Here is a 22,481-nt window from a genome sequence, read left to right on the forward strand (position 1 = left end):
GCCCTTTGCCACGCCTCAGCCGCCCCCCCTACAACAGTCATCTCAATTACATACATATTAAGGCAAAAAATACTTACATAAGAATAAGCGAATAACAAAAGTGTTAAACCTTTTACCTTTTTTTAGGCCAATATTGAATGATGTCAAATATTCTGAGGATTAAAAGATCTACAAACAAGAAATACTTTGTCCATACCTTAACTGAGAAAGACTCTATCATACCCATCCAATTTTCTATATACATCTTATAGATTGAAACTCAAAACTATTTGAAGTTTTGGAGAAAAATTTTCCAAATTTTTCAATGATCTACGCGATCTTAAGGGATAGGATCCACTTTAAGCTTTTCTTTTCGGATATTATTACAAAATTTTGACATGGAAAAAGTTTTGACCTTTCACCAACTTGAAACCATTTCCTAAGGTCCTTTAAATGTATTTGTTTACAGACTTCTGACAGTTATAACTCGGCTTATTGAGGTTAAGTCCGCATTGCTACAGTTGAACAGCGTTGCCATATCCGCACACAGTTCAAACATTTCTCGCTCTATGTGTCTCTCTTTGTGTGTGTGGGGATGTGGGGAATAAGGCGGAGGGAGGCAGTCCAAACATTTTTTTTAAATGCGAAATTTTCCGCAAATAAAACACAAAGAAAAATATTTCAAATAACATTTAGCGAAAAACTGGCGCCAGCAATTGCTGCTGGCCTCTATCCCCCAACACCCATAGACCAACCACACACACACTCGCACAACCCCCCTCCCTCCGTCCAATCCATTATACCCGGCACCTGAGCTACCACCTGAAGTGCTCATTAAATTTAAAGCGTAAAAATTGGAAAATTTAAATGAAAATCTTCAACAGATTGAAGAAAGCAAGCGATCGGGCAAACGATTGAGGGTAGTGGCCAGAGTGAGAGACACCCACACACCCACTCACCCACATGGGGTGGATGAGAGGGAGGATGAGGAAATAAATTCGAACCATGGCCATGGATATACACTTATTTACGGCATGGATATTTATAGTTTTAACCTCAAACAGGTGTAAACCGTAAAATGGCAAAACATTGTTTAAATCATTTAATTGTAAACTTTTTTCCTGGCCACAAACGTCAGCGTCAGAGTGACTTGCCAGAGAGCAGAAGGTAAGGGCGGAGGGGGTGGAGATCGTGCCCCCTTTCACTCCCCCAATCACCCCAAATACTGCAATGGGTCAAACAAATTTGCTTAGCAGAGCAAAAATTAAAAAAAAATGATACAATTTAATTAATGCCGACATTTCTATACCCTTTCAAGGTTCATTTGGCTTATTTTGGATATCAAAAGTTATAGATAAACGATCTATCTAGTTGAAGAAGGAAACCAATTTGATTTCCATTTTATATTCCATATAAATTTTTTTTTTTTTGGCGACACTAAAGGGTATAAGATGAAAAACAAAAACAAGCAAACAAAAAAAAAAAAAAAAACCTTTGGCTAGTGGCTAAAAAAGATCGCTTCCAGGAAACCCTGTGAACAATTTCTGCTGAGGTCGAGATCTCTTTTTGTCTTTTGGCTGTCGTTTATTTTTTTTAATGTAGTTCATCAAAATTGTATTATTATTTTTTATTTTGGCACGCGGCCCCTTGCCGGGCCATTGTCATCCACACACACACACACACACACACACACACAGATGTGTGTGGTGTTGAGATATACAACTACAGATACAGATACTTCTTGTGGTTCATCTGGTGAAGAGGTCGGATCGTAATTTGAATTATTTGGCCGTAAATAAGGCACAATGGTAGCAAAAGCGGCGGGAATCAGAAAGAGAACAGAATCTGGATCTCTGATCTCTGTGGGTGGGGGGTGGAGGAGGGGTATTTGCTTTTTTTTTTGTCGTTTCGTTTTCAGTCACCGATTTCTGTAGTATATATGTACGTACAGAGAGCTCAAGAAAAGCATAAATATTTATTATCATAAAATGCGGCAGTAGAAAGAAGCTGACGCAGCATTCAACATCAGCAGCCGCCCCACTGAAAAGGAAAACAATTTCTCAATGTCTTTTATATCGCGGCAGAGAGAAAAAAAATGAAGCAAGTAAGTCGACTCGTCGACTTGGGTATACCATACACCTGGTGAAACAAATATTTCAAATTTCGAAGACCAAATGTATGTCTATTCAATTGTTTTTACATGTCTTATACTATGTGCTATCTCGCTCACTCTACAAACACACGAGCACTCTAGCGCCGCTACTAGCCAACGTCCAATTCTGGCCTTGTGGACCGCGTAGTAAAATACGTTCATACGCATATTTTACATGATTCTAGTCCGATTTCAATAAAATTTGGTAGTTTGGTAGAAATAGATAAGATTAATTAGTCTGCCAAATTTAAATGCGATAGTCAAAAAACTAAAGGAGGAAATCGTTTTTTTCTAAATTATGGAGGCGGAAGTGGGCGTGGCAAAATGTGAAAATATCTAAATTCTCTGCGCATACTATGCCAGTATACATACTAAATTTGGTGACTAGCTTTGTTAGTTTTTGATAAAATCAGTTTTGTTTAATTTACGGGGGCGGAAGTGGGCGTGGCAAAATGTTTAAATAGCCAATATCTGCGCGTCTATTAAGCTAGTCTACATACTAAATTTGATGTCGGTAGCTATCATAGTTTTTAAGGAAATCACTTTTATGTAAACTCCGGGGGCGGAAGGGGGCGTGGCAAAAAGTTTAAACAATTAGTTTCTGCGCGCTAACCAACCGAGCATATAAACCAAATTTGATGTCTCTAGCTATTATACTTTTTAAGAAAAACAGTTTTGTGTGATTCCTGGGGGCGTAAGGGGGCGTGGCAAAAAGTTTGAACAGTTAATTTCTGCGCACTAACTAATCGGGTATACAAACTAAATTTGATGTCTCTAGCTGTCATACTTTTTAAGAAAAACAGTTTTATGTGATTCCTGGGGGCGTAAGGGGGCGTGGCCGAAATTCCAATTAATGCTGAACATGTGCATACTACACGAGTATACATACCAAATTTGGTGGCTCTAGCTCTTATAGTCTCCGAGATCTGCGTGTTCATACAGACGGACGGACGGACGGACAGACGGACATGGCTAGATCGACTCGGCTGTTGATCCTGATCAAGAATATATATACTTTATAGGGTCGGAGAAGCTTCCTTCTGCCTGTTACATACATTTTGGCGACTTTAATATACCATTTCACCCTATGGGTGTATGGTATAAAAAGACCCCAAAGAACCGATGAAAGAGACCAGCTCAGTTCTTCATATGGCCCCACCCCCCACCCCCGGACTTCACCAAACAGCCCAGTTATAAACCTTTTGTGCTGCGACCATCAAGAAAAAACAAAAATACATCAAATTATATTAGATCCACGAGGTTCGACTAGATGATGATGATCAGTTTTCACTTGCATTTGGCCCAACTTGTGATTGTGAGTTAAGGATCTAAGCCAACAAATCGAGAAACCTTCTTTAGCAGAAAGACAAATTATTATAGTATGCAGAAAACATAAAACCCTTCAAAGGACTTGAAATATTTCAATTTTCTATCTAGATTCAAGCCGGTTTGAGTATCCTTTAAAGGAAGAAAAAAAGGTATTCCAAAAAATGTGGAAAAAATGTGTTTAGCCATTTCAAGAACCATCAAGTTCTTCAGATTTTTTTTAAGAATTTCCATCTATATTAATTTGATTGAGTAATAAGCAGAATTTATTATATTAAATATTGATAATGATTAGTATTATCATTTTATTATGGGTTTCGGTTGTTCTTATTGTTATTATTCGGGTTTACATGCCAATTAGTTTACTATCCAGACTATATATATAGAGAGGTTACGATTCTGTGGACATCATCAACATATTATATTCAAAATCCGAATTGGTTATAGTAAAAAAGTTAGCTATAACTACTTAACTAGTAGTTGCTAATTTATTCTAGTCTACTTTAAATTATAGTCACAGATGATTTCATTTCCATTCTCATTTATTTGTAATGAGCATAGAAGACGTTGAAGTTGCTAAGGGATTCAGGTGGGTTTGTGTAAGGATACTTTATCCTAATGTTATATCAACTGAACTGTTAATGAATTATATACATACATATACATACGTATGTATGTACATATATATCTTTATGAGTTGTTCAGATTTTGTCAATAAACAATTAACCCCTGAAGAAGTATTGCCCCAAATGCGGGCAGGGTATCAAAAAGAAACAACAACAACAACAAAAAAGACAACAAGCAAGACAAGACACAAGACAAGACACAAAAGACAAAGACGTGCCCGCCCCCCCTTCACTCTGCTCCCCTTTGCCCTCTTCTACATCACTCTACTTTGCTTTGGTTTACTCTGATCGTTGTTGGAACCGATCGAGAAACTTGTTTAGCACGCGTTACAACGGCTGCCTGTATTCGGGAGGCCTCTCAAAATGTTTGCGGTCGGTCACTCTTCACCCCCATCTCCACATACATACATATACATATATATTTACCTTATTTTCAGCCTCTCACCATTGTAGCTGCCACTGCTGTTGCCGCCGCCTACCGCGCCCACTCATGGCTTATACATACATATATATGTATATAGTATTGGTATATATATATGTATATTTGTTTATTCCACATGTAACAAACGCAGTCAGCAAAAAAAAAAAAAAAAAACAACCGTCTCTTGCCTTAATCCGTTCAGCTAAACGTTGATTATACAGATTTTTCCCCTCCTGCCCGCCTGCCAGCCTGGCATGACATGGACCTGGGCCTTAAGTTACCTTACCTTACCTAACCTAACCTTACCTTACCTTAGCATACCCAATATCCGTACCCAATACCCATGCCACCAGCTTCAACCTCAGCCCAAGTCACTGCGTGGGCTCATTGTGGAATTTCTACACTCATTCTTGATTGTTTCGTTTCGTTTCGTTTCGTTTTACGCTCTGGGCCATATGTGTTTTTGTTTGCTGCATTCCAGTTGAATTGGTTTTGGGTTGAGGAAACAAAAAAAAAACCCAAAAATCAAGAATCAAGAATCGAGCAAAGAAGCCAAGCCCGAGAATGAAAACGAGGAACATCTTCAGATAATAAATTTGAATTTCAATAAATTATTTTGTTGCTACAAGACAGACGATGTCCAAAAGGGGCCGGGTTCGGGTACGATCTTCTTCTACTTCATTGTTTCCCCTCCCCCCCCATCTGAATGGTCATCGTTGATCTTGTTTTTTATATATATATATATATACATTTTGTTGTTTTTTTTTTTTTTTTTTTTTGCCTCGCGTGAATTTCATTCAAAATTTTTTTTTTTTTCTTTTTTGACTTAAGCAATTTCTTTTTGGCCCTGTTGTTGTTGGATGGTTTTTATACCATACACCCATAGGGTGAAATGGTATATTAAAGTCGCCAAAATGTATGTAACAGGCAGAAGGAAGCTTCTCCGACCCTATAAAGTATATATATTCTTGATCAGGATGAATAGCCGAGTCGATCTAGCCATGTCCGTCTGTCCGTCCGTCCGTCCGTCCGTCCGTCCGTCCGTCCGTCCGTCCGTCCGTCCGTCCGTCCGTCCGTATGAACACGCAGATCTCGGAGACTATAAGAGCTAGAGCCACCAAATTTGGTATGTATACTCGTGTAGTATGCACATGTTCAGAGTTAATTGGAATTTCGGCCACGCCCCCTTACGCCCCCAGGAATCACATAAAACTGTTTTTCTTAAAAAGTATAACAGCTAGACACATCAAATTTGGTTTATATACTCGTTTAGTTGGCGCGCAGAAACTAATTGTTTAAACTTTTTGCCACGCCCCCTTCCGCCCCCGGAATTTACATAAAACTGATTTTCTTAAAAACTATGACAGCTAGCGACATCAAATTTGGTATGCAGACTAGTTTCATAGACGCGCAGAAACTGGCTATTTAAAAATTTTGCCACGCCCACTTCCGCCCCCCGCAAATCAAACAAAACTGATTTTTATCAAAAACAAACAAAGCTAAAGTCACCAAATTTAGTATGTATACTGGCTTAGTATTCGCGCAGAGTATATATATTTTCATATTTTGCCACGCCCACTTCCGCCTCCATAATTAAGAAAAAACCGATTTTCTCCTGTAGTTTTTTGACTATCGCATTCAAATTCGGCAGACTAATTAATCTTATCTATTTCTACAAAACTACCAAATTTTATTGAAATCGGACTAGAAACATGCAAAATATGCGTATGAACGTATTTTACTACGCGGTCCACAAGGCCAGAATTGGCCGTTGGCTAGTAGCGGCGCTAGAGTGCTCGTGTGTTCGTAGAGTGAGCGAGATAGCACATACTATGAAACATGTAAAAACAATTTAATAGACATACATATGTACATATGTACATTTGGTTTTCGAAATTTAAAAAAATTTGTTTCACCTGGTGTATGGTATACCCGAGTCGACGAGTCGACTTACTTGCTTCATTTTTTTTTGTGTTTTTTATATAAATTTTGCAGTCATTGTTGGCCAAGGCTGTAGATCGATTGTATACGTGTGTGTGTGTGTGTGTAAATACCAAAAGTTATTTGTTGTAGTTATGGATCTGATGAAGTGATCAGGCCTTGACATTGATCAAATGCCAGAATGCCCAAGAAATGAAGATGAGAAAGAAAAAGGCAAACGATCTCATCCTTGTGCTTATTTAATTGCAATTTTTTCAAACTCTGAAATCACTTTCTCTCAAACAATTTTGCAATATTGAAATATTTTCTGATCTAGATAGAAGAGATTTTACCTGTAAATTGTAAACACTCTCTCTCTCTCTCCCCTCTCTCTCTCTCTCTCTCTCTCTCTCTCTCTCTCCTTGTTTCTTAAGATTTCCATTCAAATAATCTATAATCATCTAAACATTAAATTCCAGCTTGACGCAGCTTGACATCTGTTTGGGCATAAAAATCGTATATATAGTATAATGCATATAAATTGACAGACACCTGAGGAGAAGCAACCGAACCCGAACATCCAATAACCAATGATCACCATGATGATGATGATGATGATGATGATGATGATGATGATGGTTGTTGGTGGTGGTGGTGGACATAATCCGGCAGCAATATTAATTCATGGAAATTCCATCAAAAGAAATTTTATTCTTCTCTATTTTGGTGTAAGCTCTCTCGGACTTGACACCTCTCCCCTCCTACACCGGCTACTACTAATACTACTATTTCTACTACTACTACTACTACGACTACCATTCGCCTCGAAATCACTTTGCACTCACACAGCAGCAACCAGTTTATACATATATAAATATTATACCCTATTAAACGGGTAGATTCATTTGTTAATAATATTTCAAATATAAATAGTTTGAGTTTGAAATGGTTAAACTTCACTTAAACGGCTCTAATATTGTGTGATAAGACTTTTCCAATAAACAATGTTACAATTGAATAAGAATCATTTTTTAGAGATAAAACTTCCTATTCCTAGTCGTAAAATGTTAAGTTTTTTCCTAAAATTTGAAAAATTCTATCTTTAATAAGATTTACTTGGATAAAATGATCTGAAATCCTTACAATTTCCACAATATATACGAGAATGGTTCGATAAGTTCTATTAATATCAACTGAGACAAATATCGGGGCAGAGGAAGAAGACATATTTAGCTCATTTAGACTTTTAAATTTAAAGAGTAATTAGATTCACAACTAATTCTGATACTTGTCTGTTAAAGCCGCAACACTGACTTCAATTGCAGGGTATTGTTGAGGTCGTTGTTTAGATAGAACTATATAGACATTAGTATTTTGAGTTGTGTTTGGTTTGGTTGTCTTTTTGGCAACGGCGTCAACTCACAAACAACCTTCGTCATTAGCCAAACTATGGCATGTCAACGAAAATTAGCATTTTTTTGTTTTTGTTTTTTTTTTTTTGTATTATTTATTTACAGCGGGAGGCCGACCAAGCGAGCAAACGACAGACCGACCAACCGGAGACAACTCGATTTAAACTCTCTGATGCTTGGAGCTTTGAGACGGGCATCTCAGTTCAGTTCAGAGTTTTATTTGAGTTTACCTAAAATCAGCTAGAGCCTCTTGATGAACTATATCCCACATCATACAAAAAACACACACACACACGCACACCTTTTGGCATGGTAGTGAGACATAGACCCGGTCTCGGTTGCGGTCTGAGTTGCCGGCTTGACTGCCTGCCTGCCTGCCTGCCTGCCTGCCTGCCTGACTGACTGCCTCTCAGTCTGCCTACGCATCTTTTGCAATTTCGTTTGAGACGCCCACGCATCTAAGTTTGCTTAGAAATAAAACGGCAAACGGGGCAACCTACAAATTCAAATTAAAGTTGTATTCGCGCATTATTTTCTTGGTATTTACTTTAAAACATTTCGTGGGCTTGAATGTGGAAAAAAAAATAACAAACAAACATAGAGATATGATTTTAGAGTCAGTCTGTCTAACAATTTTCAACCTCCATCTAACTATCTATCTATCGAGCTAAACCTCCAAAGTGCCATAGATTATTATACATAGTACATATGTATGTATGTATGTATGTTTGTATGTATGTATACATGCGCTTTGACTATTCCTGCGGTTAGCCGCAGAAAAAAAAAAAAAAAAAAACTCAGGCACGCCACACACAACACACACCCAGACCCTAGGTGTCTCCCCGAGGAGAGACCTTGCCTTGCCTTGCCTTGCCTTACCTTATGCCTCACCTTATGCGCGAATTAGAAAAGCGCTGTCAACAATGCAACGGTAAAGAAAATGAATTACATACAGGGAAAACCAAAAATAAACGGAAATGCTATGACAGCCAGAGAAGGTGAGGTAAGCTAAACCCAAAGTTAAGGTGAGGTTAGACTAAGGAGGTTTTTCTTTCTAATTGGGTGGGGATTCAGGAATTCTAGCGTAACGAAGTGGTAAATATATCAACTAATGAATCCACATAAATCTGAATCTTAGTTCTTGTTGTATGTATGTATGTACATACATATGTTTGCATGTAAGAACAACAATACTTTCATTGTTACTCCAAATCGTTTCAATCTATGATCTAAGTGAAGGTTAAAGTTTAAGAAAAACAAAGATCTGGGCATACAAATATACATAGATGATCCTTAAAGAGGTTTAGTCTCAACTATCTGTTAAGATTTTCTTTAATTTAACAAAATTTTTAGTTTTTCATGCAAAAAAAGTGAAGAAATTTGGCAAGGACATCATGAAAATACCAATTGATGTTTAGGCATGCGAATTAGACGAATGTATGGATGTAGCCAATTTGGATTCATTGATGAGTTTTCAAATTTTAATGATTTGCAGCCTGAGTGGACCTCTCTCAAATGGCTACCTTAATTTTAGCCAACTCACAGTGGTTATGCCGCTGATTTAACATTGGCCTAACCGCATGCACACATATTACGCATACGCAGCGTATGCACATGCATAGTGGCCAAATGGACTCATTAGCCCACCATCAAGCGGTCCAGAATGCCATGCAACACATTTTCCTGAAACCGCAACCCTTTGGACACAGGGAGTGTTATGGCCAGCCATAACATACTTGGACAACGTTTTCCATCAACTGTCAGACAGATTTAATTATCGAAAAGCCAACAGCATTTTCACTTGCCTGGCAACAGTCGATTGGAAAGCCAGTTGGAGGTTTCATTTGGTGTTTTTTTCTCTTTTTTGTCTCCAATTTTGGGCGTCAGCGTCGTCGTCGCACCGCCAATGTGAACGTCAACGTCAACGCCAACGCAACGCCGCCAACGTTGAATGAAATTTCATTCACAAAAATTCACAAAAAACAAAAAAGAAAAAACAGCCAACGAACGAATGAAACCAAAAAGGCAATGGACACAAGTCACGCATGCGCGCAGCGTCTGAACTTTTACTGAATGGACTAGGGGCTGCTAGGGGGAGTGGTGATGGTGGCGGAGGTGGTTTGAGGTGGAGGATGGGGAGCGTTATAGAGAGGGATGGATTGTTGCTGTTGTCAGCGAATTACAGCGAAAAATATGCAGGCAGGCAGCCCAAGCCAAACCAAGCCAGGCCGGGCCAGGCCAGGCAATGCCTTTCATGTCGCTGTCGTTGTGCAGCATTCAAACCGGAAGTATTAAATTCCAATTATGGCGACCAGATTTTTGCTTCGTCTCCTCCTCCTCCATTTCCTTCATCACCATCTCCATCTGCCTCCTCCCTCCCCAAGTGAGAGACAACATTGTGTTGTTTTGTTGTGCTTTTATTATAAATTTATTCATAAGAAAAATCCGAGAGTGAGAGCGAGAGCGTAAGAGATACCTCCTAGCTGCCTACGGCCTCGATCAGACGCCGTCGAAGTCGTTGACGCACATCATCAAATTCGGGCATTGGCACCAGATTCAACTCCTCACCAGAATCCAAACGATGATCATACAATTCCTCACCATAAATATCATTCCAATCTGCAAACATCAAATTCAATTTCATCTCAATGAAACTTATCGCAAACCCTTTAAACTAACCTCGACTAAAGTTATGAGCATGAAATCGGATCCATAATGTATAACGATACAGATCGGTACGCAGACTATAGCCCATTATTTTGATATTACGCAATTTGGGCTTATCACTATTTGGATGCTTAGTGGGTAACATACCAGGACGTGGATATTGACTCAATGCCACATAGTTCTCACCTTAAATATGTACATACATACATGTTTCAAAATGCATACCTTTTCTTTTGGGGGGCCACAACTTACCCAAATGCAAACCCTTCAATTGGGGATACAAGCTTTTGCCCTCACCACAAGTGAGAACATTTCGATTGCCATTGCATGGCGGTAATCTTGGCAAATGGGCCAAGTCCACCAGAGTGGGAAAGACATCCAGCAACTCGGTAATGCCATGATAACGTCTCATCTCGTTCAATGGGAACTCCGGAGTGCGCAGAATGAATGGAACACGCAGAGCCACCTCAAAATTACTATATTTCGCCCATTCGGCATGCTCGCCAAGGGACCAACCGTGATCACCCAGTACCATGACCACTGTGTGCTCCAAATCGAGACCCGCAATTAGTTTACCAAATAAATCATCGACATACGAAACAGAAGCATAGTACGCCTGACGTATCTGGGCCGATTGATGTCTGGAAATCGGGCCATATGGAAATGAAATATTCGTATGCTTAAAATCATCCCTGGCCCTGACATCTGTATAGGGATTCCATGCAACTGGTGGCATATCTGGTGGCTTAACATCATCCTCTGTGTAGTTAAAGAACTGGGAGATATCAAACTTATGGAGAAATTGTCGTGGAAAACGAAAATTGATATGTGGCTTATGGAAACCCACGGCCAAGAAATATGGCTGTTGCTTTTGTTGACTTCCATGCGATTCAATAAAGCGCAAAGCCTCCGCTACGGACTCAATATCTGGCAAAGTCTTATACGGTTGCGTTTGCAGTTGCACCGGACATATTAGATTCTTACGGAGTATACCGTTGCGGTCCGGACACACTGGTGAGTTCATAAACTGTTCGGTTCGTGGCCGAAATGGCGGCTTTGACCAACTCATGGGATAATCATCGCTATTGTTCGAGGACAGACCTGGATGAAACACTTTCCCACAGCTATATGTATAATACCCATGATCTTTGAAGTATTGCGGCAATGTGGTGAAATTTCCAACAAAATTTCGCCAATAACTATAAAAGTCATACAGATGCAGAGTGTCCGGACGTCGGCCAGTTAGCAAAGAATTTCGACTGGGGGCGCAGAGAGCTTGCTAAAAACGAAACAACATACATATAATAGTGGAATAGAAAGAAGATGGCAAACATTACTCATTTACTCACCTGACTATAAGCATGGGTAAATAGATGACTTCCCTTGGCAAAGCCATCTAAATACGGTGTACGGGCCAATGTATCGCCATAGGCGCCCAAGACTGGACGCAGGTCATCAAAGATAACCATCACTACATTGTACGGGGCAGATGCTGCTGCTGCCGATGATCCCACGTCAGAGCAGAGCAAGAGGAGGAGAATAAGGTGGACCAACAGGCAAAGCGGTAAACAAATTATAGACATGATGTCGATAAAGCGAGACATTTGCGACTGCCTGCCCATCTCAAAGATGCTGACACGGCGGATGTTGCCGGTCGCCGGTGAGTGTTTGTTATTTTACCCTACGACCATGAAACCCAACAGGTGGGCATATCAGTTAAATCATGCAGATAAATATAGATATCTATGCCATCTGAAATTATAATGATTTCATCATTTCCACAGATGAAAGTTTGTTTTCTATTTCTTTTATTTATGATTATACACATTGATATTAAGTTCTAATTGCCCCAAAATGATAATTTCAATTTTATAACAAACATATTTCCATCTTTACGATATGGAGAGGAATGTGTATGACCCAGAGTTTATAGATATATCCAATATATGTATGTGTTTGTAATCCTTTCTAGATTAAGTCACCTGGTTTATGTTTTAATATTGCAAAATAGGACCCTCTGGTTATGTGGTGTAACAATTGGCTATAATTTTAATTCCTTCACCTACTTTTAGTACATTCTGCAACTATCACAAGAATTTCCCTTACTTTCTGTGAGTTCAAAACTTACAGGGTGTTTCTTAGTCGTTCGCAACAACTTGAACAAGTAAAACGGTCATCGTAATTTAAAACCTCCCCCATTATATTTCAATTAAATTTAACGGAAGCGCGGCTCGACAACAACGTTGGATGGACATACATATACACATACATATGTATGTATACATAAAGAATCCGAGAGAATATTTCTATAGCAACATTCTTATAGAGACTAAAAGACAGAGGATGATAAAGAGAGAGACTTGACATAAATCTGACTGCTTACATATTTACAGATAATGGTTTAATGATTAAAAGGCTAACGATTAACAACGAATAATAGTTTGGGAATCTATGCAACAAAACAAAAATTAGTCACAATGGAAAGCTACATACATATATTCTATGATGATGAGCATTTTGAATGCCAATTTGTATTGCCTTAGCCGACCCCTTTATTCTTCTCCTATACTCCTATACATTTCTAACCAATTGCCATCTGTTAACCCATATTTAATGGCTGATTGATTTTTAAAAAACGGTTCCACAATTACTGCAGCGTTTCTCGCGCATAGCTAGACAGCACAGCAAGCCGACAGGAAAAAAGAAAATGGCACAAAAAAGGCCCAATGCCGAATATGTATCCTGGAGGTAACCAATTCTACAAGCCGGACACCCTCCGATCACAATAATTTCTGTGGGCAGAGCCACTGGCGCTGGCTGCACAATCACACTCACTGGTGTCGTTTCGAATGCTCCATATGTTGCCATATGCATATTTGGAGGCGGAGCCGTCGCTCCACCATGATGCACTCCCGCTATGAGGCCTAAAAAAGAAAAACGCACATACATAAAATGATCACCTGAAGTACTTTTTCTAGAACTTTTGAACTTTACTTTACCTTCCGACGTGCTATTCATGACCTCTTCATAGCTGGGCGGCGCTGCATCTTTTCTGGGATCAGTTGCCATTGCGGCAGTTGTTCCTCTTCCCGGTGAGTCACTTCTATTGGTTAATGTTTATTGTTAATATTATTGTTTTTATTAGTATTTGACAGTCGCAATGAATATCGGAATTCATCACTGGCTAGTGTTGAGTAACAATCGAAATTAAAAGCAGCTATAACTAGCCATTAATTGGCTAACTTTAAGGCAGCACTGAAAGAATAGCTAGCACAATGTTTCAGTTATTTTTTAAATCTTGTTATTTCTTTATTATTTGGTCTTTAATGTTGGCAGATTAAATAAATGATTTCCAATAAAATTCATTATTGAATTTTAAAGAATTTCAGCCTAAAGATTATATAAAGAGAACCCATTTATACATATGTACATACATATATCTCCAGCAAATTGACATAAAAGAGACAGAGAAAGCATGCATGTGAAAGAGAAGGGTATCTAAATCTAATACAGGGTGTGTGCCAAGAAACTTCTAGACCTTTATGACAGCCGACAGACGACTAATTGTCAAAATCGTAAAATGTTAATTTTATTACAGAAATTTATAAGCAAACTTATAATAAGCATCGATTTGCGCTTGAGTCAGCGATGACTTCTGTCTGTTCAGAACCTTTTCAAAATCCTGCCATTCAATGGCCGTGGCATCGAAATCTCGTTGGATAGACTCAATGGCAGCCTCATTGCAGAGATTACACAAATCGGCTCCAGAAAAGCGCGACGTAAGCTGAGCAATATTTTCTAGATTCACATCGCAATGGAATGGCATACGTTTCGCTTGCAATTTGAGCAACGCTAAACGAGATTCCAAATCTGGAGCAGGAACATGAATTAGCTTATCAAAACGTCCGGGACGCATCAAGGCATCATCTATCATATCAGGACGATTTGTGGCGGCTACCACCAATATATGATGTTGATTTTGACCGGCAATAATTCCATCCATTTCGGTGAGTAATGTGGAAAGAATTCTCATTTGAACTTGGCCACTTCCTCCGGACCCTGCACCAGTAGTCGTACGACGGCCAACAAGGGAATCTGCAAAGATTTTGGTTCATTTATGGGGTATGTAGTTATTTTCTAGATCATCTAACTTACCAATCTCATCGAGAAAAATCAAACATGGAGCATTTTTTCTAGCTGTATCGAATATCCTGGATATGAATCTCTCTGCACAGCCCACATAAGGTGAATATACTTCTGCCGCTGAAGTGGCAATGAATGTCATGCTTGCCTCCTTCGCCAGACACTTGGCTACGGTAGTTTTGGCACATCCAGGTGGCCCGTAAAGCAAAACTCCCTTGGGCAAACTTAAGCCAAAACGGGCAAAAGCAGCAGATTGACTTAAACCCGCTAGAACCGTGACTCTAAGTGTTTTCTTGAGAGATTCCATGCCGCCTATAATCTCAAATCCATCGGACATCTTCACAACACGTACATCCGTCGATCGAGAGGCACTTGGTTGATGGGTTAGCAATAATTCTCTTACAGTGTGTTCCAACTCGGAGAAGTCTTTCTTCAACATTTGCTGGTGAACTTGACGAGCTAACAAGGCCATATCGGCCAGTACATATCCTTGAGTATTTTTAGCTAAATGCTCAAGTAGATTGCCTGGCAACTCTAAATCGCAGAGCAGATCCTGAAAAATTAGTTTACGTTGCTCCTCATTAGGCATTTGTATAGAGATCTCCTGACCAAATCTCCCAGCCCTGCGAGCCTGCTCATGCAGTAAATCTGGATAACTTGTACTAGCTAGGCACAAGATTCCTGGTGGCAGATTGTCCACTAATCTATAAAGTTCAGCAGAAATGCGTAGTGAGTTTGTGGATTCTTTGGTAGAAGCTGGACAAAGCAGTTCTAGATCCTCCAGGACCAGTATAATGGGTACTGAAAAATAAAAATGCAGAACAATTAATCTTAAGGTGAATGTTGATATTGTAATTGGGGGGTGGGTTACATTTCGGGCGCAGTTTCTGTTGAAAACTCTCAGCAGCATGGAAAACTCTTCTTAATTCCTCTTCCGTTTCGCCAGGATATGATCTTAGCACTTTGGATGCTGTGACGTAAAAACAATTGGCTTGTTGGCGATTCAAGAATTCGGATAGTATAGAGCTCTTGCCACAGCCCATGGGACCAACTAGCAGGATTTTTGATGAATACTTTCTCTTCGATAAATTTAACTGCTCCTCCAGAACCTCCATGACCGTCTCAAAGCTATAACTTAGGTATTTGGTATGTTCACGTAAGGACATTGGCATTTCCAATTTGATATCCACTATGAGCAGCGGAGTCTTTTCTTCAATTTCAAAAATTTCATTCTCCTGCAGGCCGGTAACATGTAATATTTGCACACTGGTTATGCCTATCTTTTGTAGCCGTTCGTGCTGTACATAACAATTGTTGGCTAGTTTAAGATGACGCAAAAATATGCGTAAATCCTCTCGTAATTCATCCACAGAAATCTGAGTGTTGGTTTGCAGGAATCTCTCGCTTATGGTTAGCATGCAGGCAACTTTGTCGACAGTCTCTGTGGCCAGTAAAAGTGGTTCTACTTGAGTAAGATGCTGATTGGTCACAACTAGCTGGGGCTTAGAACTAACCATGCTGTCCAAGAAGCAACAGGTCTCGCTGCCCGCACGAGTTTGACTGACCCAGCAAATAGAATGACTGCCATCGGAAAACCAGCATCGGGACCAGCCTGTAGCTTTAATGCCGGACACACATTGTGGTAAATAGCAGCGTTGTGGCTCCAGATCATTGTTATCCACCAAATGCAAGGGCAACGTTAATAAGTTCACATCGCACATTTTGGCTGCAAAAGAGTAAACAAAAACTAAAAGCCATCATGTGGCAAATGCAGAAGATAGCGCAAGAAATCCGATAATGCGTCAGAAATGCTTACATGGGTCGGTGGTGTTGCATGAATGACGTCACAAAAACTCGCCGTTATCTTGTCTGCCATTGTGTGGTTCTTTGTAGCGGGTGTAAGCGATATGGTAACCTGTTATCGCCGGCGGCGTCAATAATTATCGACTACTCGTGGTTATCGGTACGCTTTTATTCGATTCGTACACAAATGCAGCTCTGCAACTGCATTTTTCTGAGCGACGCAAAAGTAAATTTTACAAGAAACGAAAATTGAATTAATTTAGCGAATTGGTTAGCCGAATTAGATTTTTAAAAGTTATTCAAGTATTGGATGCACCCAATTGCCAACCCCATAGGCGAGTGAGTGATGTTTATTTTGTGTTTGAAGACAATTATTTTTTACTCACTGTCCAAATCGATCGGCTTTTTTCTCTACCATTTTCTGTATGTGTGTTGTGTGTGCGTGTATATATACTATGTGCATACATATATAAAATATATATTTATATGTGCGTATACATATGTGACTGTCTATGTGTATGTGTGTGTGTGTGTATGTATGCCTCATTCTCATCTCATTCAGCAGAAGACGAAGGTAAACAAATGCGCGACATGGCCGACTTGGACGCAGTGCATCTTGGTCTGGACGAAAATGAAGCCGATATAGCTGAGGAGTTGCAGGATTTTGAGTTTAATACGCGAAGTGAGGCATCCGAATCGAATGGCGGGGCCAGCTCGGATGACTCTGAGCCGAGTATAAGCTCGGTGAGTACGGCACCATCCTCAAGTGGTAAGCGAAAAACCACGAAAACCAAGGCCAAGGTCAAGGAGTTGCCACAAAAGAAATCAAAACGGGAGGCTTCGCCCCAAGAGGAAGAGTTGAACGGTGCCAAGAAGAAGAAGCAACGCGAATCCAAGACAAAAAAGTCATTAACAACCACAACAACTACAACAACAACGAGTAATGAATCAACCAAATCGACGCCACCTGCAGAATTTGAGTCCAAAAATCCCGTCACAAAAAAACATCAACATCCACAACAACAAATCCCACTGAGTCGCAAAGAAAATCCGATGTAAGCGATGCCGAAGATGAAAAGCCGCCAGCACCACCGGCGCTTGAGTCAGACAGTGAATCCTCCGATTCGGATTCGGGTACACAGCATAAAAGAAATGGCGGTACCGGCAGCGGGCGTGGCAAAACTAGCTCCAAGAGCTCAACGCCTGAGAAAGATGATAATAATCAAGGCGGCGGCGGCGCTTCAGGTGGCAACTCACAGAAAGCCTATGATTATATGACCAAACTGAACTATCTATTTCGGGATACACGTTTCTTTCTGATTAAGTCTAATAATAGTGATAATGTCCAATTGTCCAAGAGCAAGAATGTATGGGCCACTTTGCCCCAGAACGATGCCAATTTGAATCAGGCATTTAAAGAGGCCAGAAATGTTTTGCTGATCTTTTCCGTTAATGAGAGCGGTAAGCCATCGATTCCATTCTGATCCGTTGTGAATTCAATCGTTTAATTTAATACCATCTTGTTTTGTTCCCGCTCCCCCAAAATCCCGTCTATTTAATCTATTCGACAGGTAAATTCGCCGGTTTTGCTCGCATGGCGGCTCCGTCACGTCGGGACATTCCCCAAGTTGCCTGGGTTTTGCCCCCTAGCATCTCGCCCAAGGCTCTGGGAGGTGTTATTGAGTTGGACTGGATTTGCCGCAAGGAACTTTCGTTTAATGCCACCTTGCATTTGCACAACTCCTGGAATGAGGGCAAGCCGGTGAAGATTGGCCGAGACGGACAGGAAATTGAACCGAAGATCGGCGGAGAACTATGTCGGCTATTCCCCGAGGATGAGCAGATTGAATTGACGCCGATTTTGAGAAAATCCAAAGAGACGGCACGCGTGATGAGGGAGAAGGGTATTCACGTAATTTATAAAGCACCAAGGAGTCTCTCCTCGCGAGGACATGGCGTCCGTGGAGGCGGTAGTCAGCTTGGTCCCATGCGCCACAAGAGGAGCTATCATGGCGGAGGCGGCGCCGGCGGAGGAGGAGGACCACCACCTCATCACCATCATCGTCCTTATCGTCATCATCATAATTATCCACCAGGCGGTGGTTTCAAGAGGAACGGATCACCCTATCGGCAAATGGGTGGTGCAGCTCCTGGTGGCGGCGCAGCTGGCGACATGACCTTGCCCTCGTGGGAGCGTTATATGTCTTCGGCTGCTGCAGCAGAAGCCTATGTGGCGGATTACATGAGGAACATGCATGGCCAGCTGCCACCGCTGCCATTTGTTCCACCATTCGCCCAGCTGCCACTGCCCGGGGCAGGGGCTGGGGGTGCAGCCGGCTCAGTGCCTCCCGGTGCAAATGCATCAATGTATGAACAATTACCGCCACCTGTGCGCTATTACGATGGTCCTGGACCACCACCGCTGCCAGATTACCCACCACCGCAACCGATGCGGCCACCTCCGCCAGGATTCGACAAGGCACCAAGCTATGAGGACTTTGCCGCTTGGAAGAATGCGGGCTTGCCCACAGTTCCGCCTCCAGGATTTCCAAGTGTATATGGTGCTGCGGCCAATGGTGGCAGCAATGGGGCTACTGGAGTTGCAGTCACTGCCGGAGTTGGTGGCGTTAGTGGTGGATCCTCAGGATCTGGTGATCGCAGCGGTGGCGGTCCGGGTTCCTATCGCAGTCGGGATAATAATGGCTCAGCCGGCAGTCGACGACGCGACTACGGCGGCGGCGGCAATCGGAGTGGAGTTGGCGGTGGATCTTCGCGAGATTCGCGTCCGTTTCGTGGTGGCCAGCGAAGTTATCGGGATACCAGGCGTTGAGATCGGTTGTTGTTAATCGGCTAATTGTGTAATCCTCACCAGAAATTGTGTGCGCGCGTGTGAAATGAAGCAGCATAGAGCCGCCTCGCCTCTCCCTTATATCGATATACACAACACTCCAACTCTCTCTCTCTCTCTATCAATCATCCCGCCCCTCCCCTAACTCTTTCTCACTCACTATTTGTCTGTCTTGCAATCGACCACCCATTAAAAACAAAAAAGAAAACTCTGACCCCCTTACACCCACCCACCCCTCTCAACATCTACTACCCCCGCAAAAAAAAAAAAAACTCTTTATAAGATTTAAACAAAACTTACGAAATAAGCAAATTTCAAATTCAAGCAGAAAAATCAATCTAATTAAAAAATATTTTAAACGAAAAAAAAAAAAAATGAGAAAAATGAAATAAGAGAATATTATGTAAAATGTGGAACTTTATTTAAAAACGTAAAAAGCAACAACAACACCAACCAAAAAAGACTGAAATCAAGAGACGCCCAAACAACAACAAGTAACTGCAACTGCAACAACAACAACAAACTAACCCTACAACAAGAACAACTATAGCAACAACAAGAATAACGTACCGTTTAAACTGTGTAAATCCAAAGCAGTGCAACTTGTATGTGTGTGTGTGTGTCCCGCTGTCCCCCCTAAATATTTTGGTCCCTGTGCTTCGACCCTTTCCGCCCACCACAAAACCAAACCCCGTCAAACAAAGCCAAAAAAATAAATAAAAAAGCAAAATCAAGAGAAAAAAAAACAATGAGAGTTGGACCAGAAAACCCAAGGAATATCGAAAACATCGAAATATCCGATCCAATCGAATCGAATTCAATTGAAATCCAAGAGACTTTCTTATACCAAAACAAAAAGCAAAAATTTTCATTTGGTATAAACCAAATAACCAAAACAAAGTAATTAAAAAACGCAAAACAAAACCGAGAAGAAAGTTTGCCAAAAACCATTTGTTAACTGTATTTATATATCATACATATATATGTACATATTTGTATATGTATCCAGTTGCATATGTATGCACATATCTATTTATGTGTACCGCATCCATATGTACACTTAGAACGACATTTAATCGTAAGGACACACCAAAAAGCGCCAGGGCCCCAACCCACTCAATCTCAACTGTATCCCATTTTCAGAGATTTTAGCCAAACTTATTTTCGAATCATTCATTCGCTCACACTTAATCGTTAGTAGACCTCCTTCCAGTCAATAGATTTCCCGTCCGTACTGTTTCAAAAAAAAAAAAAGGAGACAAAACTGCATTTCAAAATTTTCAAGTTTAAATTTCAACACAAAAACAAGAACAAGCAAAACGAACAAAACTAAAACCCAACCCAAAGCAAAAATTTTGAGGCTTTTAGCAGACTGTAAAGTATGTAGATGATTTTTTTTTCGGACAATTTCGGACGGTGGCTAGGAATGTGGACGTTTTTTTTTTTGTCTTTGCTTTTTCATTGCAGAGCCGCAGAACCGAGAGAGGACACCAACCAAGTGAGGATTCAAGACCCAAATGAGAGAGACTCTGAGACTGATGATATGACTTTTAAGGATCTACACTTGGCTAATGCAAACAAGTCGACCAAATTTGTTTTTTTGTTTTTATTTTGCCTTAAATCGTATGTGAATGAAAAGTTGTCTGTTTTCAAAATAAAAGCGATATTAATGAAAAGATACTTGAAAAGAAAACTTATATACATATATATATCTATGTATATATATTAGTTGTATCAACAATTCGTGGTTGGTAAACTCGCAATAAATGCCAATGACCATGTTGATGAGTCATCATTAAGTATACATATGTATATAAAGGGGTTTCCCCGTTTTCACAGATGGTAATGGGGCTTTTTTTTTTAATGTGGAGTCTTGTAATGGCATGGATATAAATGTACAAAATTGTTTTTAATTAATTATCACATAGTCCAACGTTTTCAATATTCGAATAAAATGAATTACTTGGGACTTTTCTTATAACAAATAGGTTAAGTAACGACATTAACCATCAAGTATTGGTTTATCATCGTCACTGTCTGACAAATTAAGCAACGCCTTTGTTTGAGGCACCTCCATTAAATCGGCTAATTTTTCATTTTGGGCTTGAACCTCTGACAATGTCTCTTGGGGTGTGGACAAGACGGCAGCGGTTATCAAGGCCGACGTCGATGGAGCAGGATCTTCTAGTTCAGGTGTTAGATGATTAATCACTCCGTGTTCAGCCTCACGTCGTTTGGTCAATACGACGGCTGTGCTGTAGAATATACAAAGAGGTAGAATGACGACCAGGCACACGGTGATGAGGAATATCGTCGTTTTAACTTCCCGCTGGCAGCACTTTAATTCATCGGACCATTTTAGGCGAGTGCGATTCATCTGCAAGCAATCAACGACGTAGGTATTGGCACAATTAGACAATTCATTGTTGAACCATATTCGACTTACACTGTCCTGCAGATCAAAGCACACACGTCCCTTGTTAGCCTTATCCATTTCAAGGTAGAAATTATTTAAGGTAAGGTAGTCGATTTTGCAATCAGTACACCCGGACAAAGGATGGTGACTCAGGCAACCATCGAATGTATTCCACAATTCTTCATAGCGTACTGTGTGGTTTCCCCGAAAACAATCTGAAATCAAAATAGCTTCAGTATTTAAAGATTCCATATGAGAAGCAACATGGACGACTTACCATCACAATTGGCCTTATTCCACATATAGGTTAGCACCTCCTGAGTGGTAGATACTATGTTAATACGATCGGTGTTAAAATAGATGTTCGAGCAGTTCTTAATCGACAACAAAGTCTGGTAGGCGTTGTACATGTTTGCGTGAAGTGACTTGCAGCCAACACAAAGAGCTACAGGAACCGAATGATTGGTTACACAGTACACAAATTTGCTTTGTGAATCGGCCAGCTCGCGTAGCAGATGCCCACATGACTTGTTTTTGTTATGCGAAATTGCGCTGTGGCAACAACCAACTAGTATTAGAAAGCTCAGAATTTTTTTGAACATTTTATCATTTATTAAAAATAAAATATAAACAAACTTGCGCGAAAGACCGGACAAGTGTGACCAGATTTTAAATACATCCAGGGCTGGAGTACATGATTTGCACATTGCACTGTGGCGCCGCCATCTAGGGCTAACATATCCCACTATTTAAATATCACAAAAATGG

At 40.5% G+C, this 22,481-nt stretch overlaps 5 protein-coding genes across 5 annotated transcripts; 1 reads left to right on the forward strand and 4 right to left on the reverse strand.

The window, feature by feature from the left end:
* Positions 1–10,315: 10,315 nt before the first annotated feature.
* Positions 10,316–12,053, reverse strand: Ids (iduronate 2-sulfatase). The gene is made up of 4 exons (XM_068287072.1): positions 11,853–12,053; positions 10,756–11,782; positions 10,516–10,689; positions 10,316–10,455 (listed from the first exon to the last, which is right to left on the reverse strand). Exons 1-4 carry the CDS (start codon positions 11,970–11,972, stop codon positions 10,316–10,318), a joined length of 1,461 nt encoding a protein of 486 aa, XP_068143173.1. The 5' UTR covers positions 11,973–12,053.
* A 225-nt stretch (positions 12,054–12,278) lies between these two features.
* On the reverse strand, positions 12,279–13,688 carry LOC137574543 (membrane protein BRI3). Its single transcript, XM_068286897.1, has 2 exons — positions 13,503–13,688; positions 12,279–13,427 (listed from the first exon to the last, which is right to left on the reverse strand). Exons 1-2 carry the CDS (start codon positions 13,570–13,572, stop codon positions 13,132–13,134), a joined length of 366 nt encoding a protein of 121 aa, XP_068142998.1. The 5' UTR covers positions 13,573–13,688; the 3' UTR covers positions 12,279–13,131.
* A 379-nt stretch (positions 13,689–14,067) lies between these two features.
* Positions 14,068–16,551, reverse strand: LOC137574422 (uncharacterized). The gene is made up of 4 exons (XM_068286723.1): positions 16,463–16,551; positions 15,518–16,393; positions 14,659–15,447; positions 14,068–14,598 (listed from the first exon to the last, which is right to left on the reverse strand). The coding sequence occupies exons 2-4, from the start codon at positions 16,365–16,367 to the stop codon at positions 14,096–14,098; spliced, it is 2,142 nt and encodes a 713-aa protein (XP_068142824.1). The 5' UTR covers positions 16,368–16,393; positions 16,463–16,551; the 3' UTR covers positions 14,068–14,095.
* Positions 16,552–16,626: 75 nt separating this feature from the next.
* Ythdc1 (YTH domain containing 1) lies at positions 16,627–20,977 on the forward strand. Its single transcript, XM_068286724.1, is given in 4 exon segments — positions 16,627–16,788; positions 17,015–17,440; positions 17,443–17,910; positions 18,021–20,977. Coding segments are annotated over 3 exon segments (2,136 nt in total). The 5' UTR covers positions 16,627–16,788; positions 17,015–17,031; the 3' UTR covers positions 19,280–20,977.
* LOC137574425 (osteopetrosis-associated transmembrane protein 1) lies at positions 20,889–22,375 on the reverse strand. Its single transcript, XM_068286725.1, has 3 exons — positions 21,991–22,375; positions 21,744–21,928; positions 20,889–21,674 (listed from the first exon to the last, which is right to left on the reverse strand). The coding sequence occupies exons 1-3, from the start codon at positions 22,313–22,315 to the stop codon at positions 21,300–21,302; spliced, it is 885 nt and encodes a 294-aa protein (XP_068142826.1). The 5' UTR covers positions 22,316–22,375; the 3' UTR covers positions 20,889–21,299.
* Positions 22,376–22,481: the final 106 nt, after the last annotated feature.

This window comes from Drosophila tropicalis, unplaced genomic scaffold (assembly GCF_018151085.1).
Source record: "Drosophila tropicalis isolate 14030-0801.00 unplaced genomic scaffold, ASM1815108v1 contig_463, whole genome shotgun sequence".
In the NCBI taxonomy this organism is placed as follows: Eukaryota; Metazoa; Arthropoda; class Insecta; order Diptera; family Drosophilidae; genus Drosophila; species Drosophila tropicalis.

Coding starts and splice junctions, on each gene's coding strand:
- Ids (XM_068287072.1), bottom strand. CDS start 11,972: ATGGTTATCTTTGATGACCTGCGTCCAGTCTTGGGCGCCTATGGCGAT. Junction 11,783..11,852: donor TTACCCATGCTTATAGTCAG/GTGAGTAAATGA, acceptor TTTCGTTTTTAG/CAAGCTCTCTGCGCCCCCAG. Junction 10,456..10,515: donor TGCTCATAACTTTAGTCGAG/GTTAGTTTAAAG, acceptor TGATGTTTGCAG/ATTGGAATGATATTTATGGT.
- LOC137574543 (XM_068286897.1), bottom strand. CDS start 13,572: ATGGCAACTGATCCCAGAAAAGATGCAGCGCCGCCCAGCTATGAAGAG. Junction 13,428..13,502: donor CATGAATAGCACGTCGGAAG/GTAAAGTAAAGT, acceptor TTTCTTTTTTAG/GCCTCATAGCGGGAGTGCAT.
- LOC137574422 (XM_068286723.1), bottom strand. CDS start 16,367: ATGTGCGATGTGAACTTATTAACGTTGCCCTTGCATTTGGTGGATAAC. Junction 15,448..15,517: donor ACAGAAACTGCGCCCGAAAT/GTAACCCACCCC, acceptor TTTATTTTTCAG/TACCCATTATACTGGTCCTG. Junction 14,599..14,658: donor GATTTTTCTCGATGAGATTG/GTAAGTTAGATG, acceptor AAATCTTTGCAG/ATTCCCTTGTTGGCCGTCGT.
- LOC137574425 (XM_068286725.1), bottom strand. CDS start 22,315: ATGTTCAAAAAAATTCTGAGCTTTCTAATACTAGTTGGTTGTTGCCAC. Junction 21,929..21,990: donor GAATAAGGCCAATTGTGATG/GTAAGTCGTCCA, acceptor TTTTGATTTCAG/ATTGTTTTCGGGGAAACCAC. Junction 21,675..21,743: donor GCTTTGATCTGCAGGACAGT/GTAAGTCGAATA, acceptor GATTGCTTGCAG/ATGAATCGCACTCGCCTAAA.